Below are 10,645 nucleotides of genomic sequence, written 5' to 3' on the forward strand. Positions count from 1 at the left end.
CAGCTGAGATCAGTAACACACGGTTTCCATGTATGGAGATGTCAGACATACTTTGCTTGGACTTGGCAAGCAGATGCCTGGTTTTCAAAGGAGGGAAATGTTTTTCACGCAAAGACACGCGCAGCTTTTTGCAGATTCATATATCCGTACATTCAATTAAAAGCTTTGGAGACGACTGGAAAACAAAGGTTCCAGATATCTGAGACTCGGAAAACTCTGAGAGCTCTTTCCATCCAGAGATTCACACAGGATGGGAATCTGTGTACAATATGATTAGACTGTATATCTGGTGATGATAAATATATAATATCGATCATCATTATCAGCTCATATTGATCCACTGCTGGATGAAGGCCTCCCCAAGAGGTTTCCACTTGCTTTGATCTCTAGCCCATTGCCATTTTAACATTTGGCGTTTGCATTCTGATCCCCCAAACCCATCTGTTAACTCCCCACAGGGGCCATCATCCTCTCTGTGTCTCTCCACAGCTCACAGCATTAGTGCCCCCTGACCGGACGCACACCGCCTGGATCATGTTTGCTGCTCCCAATCGCTGCCCCCCACCACCTCACAGTACAGCCAGACACCTCCCCCTCCCTGAATAATTAAGCACACGGGCAGCTCAGCACTGTACCTCACTTTCAACATTACAATCGGTCTGTGTGTGTGTGTGTGTGTGTGTGTGTATAACACACACTGGCCGGCACACTGTTGCCCCGGTCTGTCTACCCTGCTAAGGAGGGCACTGGTGCCACCACACCATGGGGCTGGCACTGGCAGGAAGAGTTCTGGGCACTGTGGAGGGTTTGGGATCTCGGACGCTTCAAAAATATCCCACCCGCCTCCCGAACACAATCCCAGAAACGTGCTCCGTGACAGGGCCCCGTGCTGCCCGCTGACCGGAAAACCAAAGCCAGCGCCTCGGGGGCAGGGGGGCTCCGCCTGGGGCCTGATCTGAGAGGAGAGGAGAGCGCTCTCCAACTCTCCTCACTCTTGCGAATGGTGCAGCTCCGGGCATCACACCCCAGCGCGTCACGCCTACACTGGCAGTGCTGGGCCACCCATTCAGCCCCCTCAGGTGGTGGTGAGCGAGAGCGGAGTCAGGGGATGGCTCCGAAAAGCTTCTCTGGCACCTCTCTGTGCCCTGCCTAAGCTGGCTTCATTCTTTTTGTGTTTTTTGTTCCAAACAGAACAGTCTGTTCTTGTAGAAATCAGGTCAGCTATTCAAGGAGCTCTAGGATGACATGTTTTTGTTTGTTTCTCCCGTTTGTTTTTTGTGTTCTCTCCATGGATTGAGCAAGTGGCCACAGGCTATAGAGAATATACAGATATGTGAAGATTTAAAAACTAGTGGCATGAGATTGGAGAACCCTGTAATATCCCTGTGTTCATCAGCGATGTGTATGTGGGCCAGTGTCCTGCAGCTGACAGTGGTTTTGAAATCACCCAGAACTGGCAATTTTAAGAGTAACAAGGACATTTGTTCTGCTTTATTTTTTATGGAGCTGGAGATGACAGAGAAGCATTGTGCAGGGAAGCCATTCGGGACTGTTAGATGTCTACTGTCTGTACAAGTGGGGCACTGTGGGTCGTTTCTGCCCTGAGTGACTCTGGTCTAACTCATGCCAAGGTCACTTAAACAGTGCTGGTGAGGGTGAATGGAAGGAGGAATCTCCCTGCTGCCTGGCACGGGTATCAGCATGGCTGGCCGTTGCCTCCAATCACTCCATCAGAATAATGCTGCCGAGGCCAGTTCTACCCTGCAGAAGAAAGTCATCCTTCTCTCCTCATCACACAATCTGAGGGAGGCCCATCGCAGCGTCTAACGGGGAAACTGCAGCCGAGTAATTCACTTTCTGGAATTCAATTACAGGATGCGTTTCAGTGTGTAAGAGATACACCAGCTGTACAGTACAGGCCCCCAGCTGTGTGCACACACACACACACACACACACACACACACACACACACACACACACACATTCAATGCCAGCACAGGGGGACTTAAAGCTAAAGCTGGAAAAAGGAAAGTATGACGGGCTGGAGTGCTGAAATGGGTGCAGCATTCCCTTCTCCTTCACATTTAACAATACTGAGCTTTCACATCGTTTGTTGTACATTGTCGTATGTTGTCATGTGACACAACAAGACGGAACTGGAACACCTTTAAATACATCACTTTAATGATATACTTGATGCCTCTAAGTACACCCCTCCTGTCCATATGTGGCCACAGAAAAGACTCGCGCTATGGATGGGTATGTTATTTGAGTAATTTTCCAGTTTGAAATCCTCAGTCATTGATTACAGTGGTGATAAAACAGTACAGGCTGCGCTTTGAAATACACAACAAAGAAAAAAAACTAAGAAAAATAGCAGCCTAAATTTGGGATACGGCCTCTTACCACAACAAAGGAGGGTAAAAACATATATAGAACAGAAGAAGTCATCATTAAAGAGCAAAACAGCTTCTGTACGATTTGCTTTTGACCTCAAGCATTCAAAGTCTTAAAGGAACTTCCCTTCTCTCAGCAAAACCATCTCATTTCCCAGGGCTGATGGTGCCCCTGCAGTTTGATTCATCTCCTAGGAAGAGGGTCCACTCCAGACCACCATACTGTGCAGCTGGGCCATACCCCCACCAAATACTGAGTGATATCCCATCCCATTATTTGTATTAACAACCTCAGTGCACCTCAATTCTGCTTCTTTCCCTTGCACACGTGTACAGAGATAATAAACTGAACTGTGAGGGGCTGCCTGGTAAGCAGGGGATCGGGGGAGGGGGGGATATATCATAAAATCTGAAATAACAAAAGCAAATGGAATAATAAAGAGAAAAGCCTGTCTGACAGCTGACTGGGAAAGGCATTACTGAGAGGGATCACTGACATGCCGAGGCCTGCCAGGAAAAGGAAAATAAAAGTGCTCTTTAAGAGACGAGACGGGGGAAAGAAACGCCAAATAAAAAATAAATAAAAGGTCGAGGAAACGAAAAAGCAGATGCAGCTGCGGTTTGGTCCCACTGCACTGATCTGACCTGTAAATGTGTAAATCCAATCAGCGTTAATCCCACTGCTTGTCAAAAACCTCTCATGCCATGCAACCTGCAACCGTCCTCACATCCCAAAACTGCACACATACATGAATGCATACGTTATGAATACATTAGGCCAGGTTGAATTATTAATATACCACCTAGGGACTATATATATATATATTTTTTTTTTTTTTAAAGAGAAACCTAATATACTAATCAATTTCTTGACGATGATGTATTATTAATATCATGCAGACTATTGCACATCTGCATATTTCTGATCGTGACTGGAATATCTTGTCGAAACACACAATAACGCATGTGCCATATGCTACCGTAATTAAGAGACATATCGTATTCATTGGCAGTCATATTCTAAGATAGAGACCAGCGATGCAATGTTCGATGTGTGTGTTAATATTTGATGCACTGGGAATTATACGGGGAGAAATATTCTGCTTCCACTGCAATTCATCTGGAGATAAGCAGACAGTGGTTTCAGACGTGGCTCAAACCCAGGCAGGCCAGAGGCAAGGTAATGGGCCCAGTCTGGAGCTGCAGCCCGTTTCCAACTGCCAGCGTTGGGCTTCTATACCCTTGAATTGAACAGTCCATCAATTTGCATGTGAAAAGCAGAAAGGAACGAATCTGGATGCAAATGGCCGACACCTGCATTCTTCTCCCTCTCTGTGTGTGAGCCAAACACATTACCGGCACAGATTAGTTCTGCTTCCTGGATGAAATTAGAGTCACACCGGGCAATCACTCGACGCACCCTGCAGTGCTGTGTGCTGGAATTAGCCGTAAAGCAATTTTCTGGAAATATAACTCAGCGATAGCCCATTATTTTTTTCCATTTTGTCCACAAACTACTGCCTAGAACAATGACGGGTCTACAAATGTACGTCAAAGACCCATCACAGCTCACCTGCCTTCACTGGGACTCCCTCTCAAACAGAATCACTATAATTAATCCCAGAGTGTGCACATACAGGAAACATATGCATGCATGCTGCATGAATTCTACTGGGAGGGGATATATGTGTGTGTGTTTAGTGTATATCCAAGGCAGAATGCAGCCTTGTAGATTGACAGGTTCCCTGATTTATTCCTGTTATACGCAAGGTCCCCTGCGACCAGCTTTTGCGACATATAAAACAAAGCAGTAGAGTGATGCTGATTTATGTAGCTATAGCTAGTAAAGGTGATAAAGGCGCCACACAGCTCCACCGATGCACACGTGCAATTCTCTGTGCTCTGCGCTTCCAGCCCCCCACTATGAGCCTCACAGCCTCTTGCTTTTGTCACGACTGTTCCACTGTGTGATGTGATGCAGAGCAGACCTGGGCCTCAGTAGCGCCCTCTGTTGTTGGCTGTTCATTTAATCTCAGCTGTAAATCCCTGGGGGTTGTAATCTTCCTTGTATGAATTGAGAGATGGGAGAAACCAGCAATAGAGGGTCAGGCAGGGGCCATGGCGTCCCACTGCTGTCTAACGGGCAAAGCTGCCTCGCCAATCCACTGACCCCAGAGCGACAATTCTCGTCAATGTTTTGTAAATCGCCCTAGATAAGGACGTCTGCCAAGAAATAAATAATAATAATGAATTATGTCACATGCTGACCCCATCAAATATTTTGTGCGATTATATATATGAACGAAGTCATCCAGGCCATATTCACTAAACAACAAGAATTATGGCCCCAAATCCTGCTCTGTTCTATTGCGTTTGGACACCATTGTGAGTGTGGGGCGTCCGGAGCTGAAACAGGGTGCAGGCTGGGAGGAGAGCGGACAGTCAAGTGCCCGGGCAGCAGCAGTCTGTGAACCACAGGGCTTTCTGAGGCACACAACCCTGCCTGTCCTAATCCAACATCACGGGCAGGACATTTGAAAAGCACTGATGGAGATGAAAAACCAACACAGTGTTGTGAGCAATTTGAAGCACCTTACACTAAGCTATGCCATGCCTCACTCCATCGTTGTGGGTTGTGTACCCAGAAGTCCCCACTGTCTCTTCAATTACAGAATGAATCACTAAGACCTCCTTTCAAAAGGTTAAAACACACACACACACACACACACACAATAATAGCAACAGCACATAACAATGTCCGGGCCCCAGTTACTGCAGCACCGCGGCGTGAGAAGCACAATGGACCGGCCGGGCCAGCCCCCCGCTGCCTCACTGTCCTCACAATCCTCTGACCAGGGCATCCAGTCTTACCCCGTGTTGTATTGGGGTTTGCAGCTTTGTGTTCATCATTACCTTAACCGTATCAATCAATCCCTTGTGTGGGCACTGGCACGAAGGACAGCCTCCCCAGCCTGCCTGGAGTCACAACCATGAGCCCCCAGCCAGAGGAATAACATCCACAGCTTCAATGTAACACAAGCACCAGTGCAACAGCAACAGCGGGAATAACAGTATCAACAGTACAGAACAAAGCCGATAATAAGACGAGGGGGTACCTGAGTATCCAGCATCATCATCATCTCGGATTCATAGCCCCTCGTTTGTCCTGGCAATTCTTGACGGCTCCTGTTGTCCTTTTACAATCCTTCTTTGCACATTTTGGGCCAGAGAGCCAAACCCGCAGACAGAGGACAGGGGACGTGTCCAATCCCTGCTCACTGAGGCACATCTGGAGCGCAATCCAGCGGCGCTGTGCAACCTGGAGGGAGAAGCAGCGGTTTCCAGCTGTGTGTCATCAATCCCACCTCGGCTCAATGTCACTCTTTAAAAACAACGGGGCCATACAACACCAACGCGGTCTTTTCTTGAAACGTGGCAGTGTATTTCAAAGCGACAAGGTTATTTAAAAAGAGACGGCTTCACCAACAGCCAAAGAGGAAATACAAATTCTCTAAAAAATAAAACGCCGAATGAGCATTTGTGATGGATAGATACTCATCCCACGCACAGCTGAGAGACTCCCAGTGCATTGTGCGCATATCATTCCTTAAAAAATCAATAACTACAAAAATGAAATAAAAACAACTACAGAAAGACGATAACATGTAGAAAAATACCAAAGAGAGTCTGTCATCTCTGGTGTGAAAAGAAGCTCTTGCAGAAACACATAACCTCAAATGCATGTTATTTTATTACAGTGCCATTAGCTGGTCGGGGTCCCGATTTACACACTCATATGTTCCCTTCCATAATGGCAGGCAAGCTCTCCTCGGTCACCATACTGTAATGTCCCAGTCCCCGTCCTAGGATAATAATAATAATTGCACCACGACTCCCGGCGCACAGCGGTTCCTTGGTGCCAATTAATCAATTAGTACCGTGTGGAGCAGCGCAGCGCAGCCCTTAGCGAGAAGAACAGCCATCATCGGCAAACCGACTCAAATCCGCGGCCGGGCGCCGTGGGAAGATGGCAGGCTGGCTCTTGTTCTCGGAGGTTTGACGGTGGACTTCAGGGAAAATGTCAGCGGAGAACCGTAATCCCGCATCCGCCGCAGACACTCACATTTCTGGGTCGGTCGCTCACGGATTTACGTTTTACAGGCGATGATTCACAGGGCGGCGATAGGACAGCGATGCAATCCGTTATATTAGTTTGGTCTGCGTGAAACAATCGCCTTTTCTCTCCCGGTCATTTCTTACGAATCCCAGGAAATCCAAAGATCACAGGGTTTTCCCGCACGAATAACAATGTTTCGTTACAAAATGGACGGTCTTGTTCCATGTGTTGTTCTTTAACATGTGTATTATGTAGTGGCGCAGGTGAGCGCGTAAAGCCCCGGGTCCCGCTCGCTCAGATTGCGCTCTCAGGGCTGGACGGTCTGGCGCAAAATAAGAGAAACACAAATACCGGTAAACCGGAGGAAAAGGTTTGCAACCGCAGGTCCCGCCCGCTGGAGACAAAGCATTACAAAAAAGAGAGATAATGTGTAGCAAATGCCCGAGTTGTGCCAAACAGTCACAGCCGGCATTGAAACCCCTGCCCTCTGTGGAGAGGCTCGCGTCTGCGCCGTGGTTGCACCGCCTCCAGCGGCTGGTCAGCTGTGACGCGGCCGAGCGGAGCCCCCCGCACCCGGGCCGCAGTGGAGGGTGGAGGCGCTGTCTGCCCTGGTGCGTGATGCCCCCGCGTCTCCCGGGAGCCCCGCAGGTCTCCGCAGCCGGCCGCCGAGGAGGGGTGGCGGGCGTGTGTGTGAATGAAGCCGCGCAGGATTCAGCTTTATGGGGCAGCGCCGCTGTCCTCGCCTGGGTGCTGGCAGTGCCCACACGCCCAGTGCAGGCTGGTGTTGTGTGAGGTTGTTACCAGCTCTCACAGCTGCAGATGCGCGATTTATCACTGCAGTTATTATGCACACTGGGACCCTACGTCCATAAAAACGACACAAATAGGCCTTAATGATAATGGCAATCATTAAAAATAAATAAAAACCGTGGAATGCTTGAAGATGTAAACGCTTTCTGGGATTGTCTTCATATGAATGTAGGTATGAAGAAATTGGACATTAGGAAGAAACTATACATGTGTATACATTTGTGTGGGCTGTGGCAGAAACGGACGCTCAAATAATGAACTTCCCACGCCGTAGCATCCATGTGACGGTGGGAGTCGGGTTCCTGTGATGTATTGGGTTTGGTTTATTTCTATCCTGGTTTGGGATTATCCACAGCCTGGCGCCGTTGACACATGTCGGGGAGCTGAGGATCAAGTCTGAAGATCAGGTCTGTGGATCAGGTCTGTGGATCAAGTCTGAAGATCAGGTCTGAGGATCAGGTCTGTGGATCAGGTCTGTGGATCAAGTCTGAGGATCAGGTCTGAAGATCAGGTCTGTGGATCAGGTCTGTGGATCAAGTCTGAGGATCAGGTCTGAAGATCAGGTCTGTGGATCAAGTCTGAGGATCAGGTCTGTGGATCAGGTCTGAGGATCAGGTCTGTGGATCAAGTCTGAAGATCAGGTCTGTGGATCAAGTCTGAGGATCAGGTCTGTGGATCAGGTCTGAGGATCAGGTCTGTGGATCAAGTCTGAAGATCAGGTCTGAAGATCAGGTCTGAGGATCAGGCTTGCGTGACTGAAGCGCAAACGCCGGGCAGTGAGCGCTGCGTCGGACACACCTGCTGCCCCACCGCTCCGCCCGCAGCCTGCTGTCAGTCACACGGTCCCCCGCAATCCTCCCGCAGCAGCTCTTTCACCCCGGGCATCACGATCAGACCGGGTCCAAACTCTCACTAACCTATTAAGTCTTCATTGTTTTACTTTACTACAATATAGTTATGCTATGATACATCAGTTTAAATGTTAAAAGTGGGTCACTGACCTGTTTTTAAGGAAACGGGCAAAAATCTATATAAATATATATATTTATGTATGAATCATGCATCAAGCACAGACATAATTGACCTTGACAGCAAATTATTTACTTTAATTACATTTGGCACCCCAAGCTATGAATGTGTAATTAGCATGAGTTTCAGCTGACAGAAACATGCTAGAGCAAACCTCCAGAGGTGTACTTACCTGCTCTGGTGTGTGACATTGCTACACAACAACAGAGGGTAACAGGGCCAGAGAAGGTCAATGTGTCCCTACAAACTGCCCAGATTTGGGCTCTCAACAAGAAGAGACACTCCTGGCCTGCAGTGAGACACAGGTTACAACAAAATGTGCGCATGTTGACAAACAGATAAGACACGGTCTCACACAGCAATAGAGTGGAGAGGCGAATTATATATATATATATATATATATATAAACATAAAACAACAGTGGAAAAACAGACTTTTTGTGGTATGTTTCCATATGAGTCATGCACTTCCACTGAATCATTACTGCAAAAATAAATTCCATCTTTTGCATCTGGAGAGGAGAATGTTTGTGCTGGAAACTGCCAGGGTGTTGAGAGAGAAAAGATGAAGAAAACACTCACACAGTGCCATTCAGCACATCTCAGTTCCTGCCTGCTGCTCTATGTCGGCGGCTCTTTCTGAGAAACGGACACAATGTCTTACATTTCGAGTCAGACGATATTGCAGTCTTCTTTCTTTAAAGGTGCAGTGTGTTCACCTGGCTCTGTTGAAGCCTCTTGCCTTTAATCACCTGTGTGGCACCTTTAGGTAACCTTCAGGGTTGAAAACAATCCTATTACAATACTTCATATATTTACAGCACAACACAAGTTCTGTTATAGGAGAAACCGTGGAGCAGATTGTTTTTATCGTTAAACTCCTCTAAAGACACACACAGTCTTTGGCCCATACCCAGGCGCTTTACAATTTAGATGTCTGTCCTTAAAAGCTACCATCATTGACCTCATTCTTCTGCTGATGCAAAGGTACTTGTGTGTGTTTCTCAAGGCCAGAGAAGTGCGATTCTAGGAATCCATCCTCCTGCGAACTGAGATAACAGTGCAGGAAGTGAATAACAGACTTGTTTTGCCACATAGCATTTGCAAAATGTTATTTGAATCGGATCCAGAACGCAGATGGACAGCGTGGCTGGCATTACGTGAAGCTGGGACTCTAGAGAGGGACACATCTATTGGGCAGAAGTAAAGAGAAGAGAGGAACGCATCCATTCATCGACCAGTACAGCAAAGAAAACCAACCAGGGCCTCCGATCGGCTCCTCTTCCCGGAGGCCTCGGGTGAGGAGGAGTGAGCGGAGGGGCGGTTGATATGGCAACAGACGGCTCAAGGACTCTGCTCTGACCCAGCGCCGGTGCTTTTAACACACACTACAGGGCACTGCCAGAGAGAGAGAGAGAGAGGGAAGAAAGGAGGGAAGCAGAGAGAGGGGGAGGAAGTGTTAGAGACAAGAGCAAGGAGGGGGAAGGGGGGATGAGAGGAAGGGAAGGAGAATAGAGGTATGGAGGGAGAGAAGAATGGAGGACACAGGAAAAGCAGGGAGGAGAGAGAGAGATAGATGGAGAAAGGGGAAAGGGAGGTGAAGCAAGACAGAGGGGAGAGAAGGTAGGAAGATGGGTCAGGGAGTTAAGTGCATGCGAGACCAAGACAAGGGGAGAGTTCAGAGGAGGGACCGAAAACAGATTAGCGACGGGGGGAGTGACGGGGGGGTGAGCGAGTGCTTTAGAGCGTGTGGGGAAAGCGCAGGGGAGAGAGAGAGAGAGGGCACAGCACAAGACAGCCGGATTAGTTTCTAGTTATCGAGAACGACAGGACAAAGACAGAGCAAAGGCTATTAATAGCGAGAGAGCGCGGAGGCGGGCTGTCTGAATGGAGCCGAGACTGATGGAGCATCTCTCGGCAGACCTCACGATCTGGGTTGTTTCAGAATCGCACAGTGGATATCTGTGCTGCCAGTCTGATCTAGGCTTCCACCATAGCTCTGCTCCCTGGTGGCCCTTTTCCAAGAGGGTTCGAGGCAGCAAAGTCATGAAGTGGCTCTTAAAAGAGACGACAGGTCAACCGATCTCCCAGCACCTCCGTTGTCTCCTTGGCTGAGTCTTTTGGACACTGGAACACTTTGAAGAGGCTGCGAAGGTGCCTAAAAGCAGACCAGAATGTGCTGTTGGATCTTCTCGTTGCATTTTCTAGTTTCCAAGCAGTGGCTGGTGCTTTCATGGTCTTATAGCCCCAAAGGATAGATTTCAACTTCAAGGAGAAAGAAAAGACGGCTCAGC

The 10,645-nt window shown here is 48.3% G+C and overlaps 1 protein-coding gene across 1 annotated transcript in view; it reads right to left on the reverse strand.

Moving 5' to 3' along the window:
• The window catches only part of LOC136758386 (ral guanine nucleotide dissociation stimulator), a 70,885-nt gene extending 63,889 nt beyond the window's left edge, over nucleotides 1-6,996 (reverse strand). The window contains exon 1 of the mRNA XM_066712671.1: nucleotides 5,513-6,996. Coding sequence (XP_066568768.1) covers nucleotides 5,513-5,536 — 24 coding nt within the window. The 5' untranslated portion in view covers nucleotides 5,537-6,996. The remainder of the gene's footprint in view (nucleotides 1-5,512) is intronic.
• Between the last annotated feature and the right edge of the window lie 3,649 nt (nucleotides 6,997-10,645).

This window comes from Amia ocellicauda, chromosome 9, assembly GCF_036373705.1.
Source record: "Amia ocellicauda isolate fAmiCal2 chromosome 9, fAmiCal2.hap1, whole genome shotgun sequence".
NCBI classification, from domain to species: Eukaryota; Metazoa; Chordata; class Actinopteri; order Amiiformes; family Amiidae; genus Amia; species Amia ocellicauda.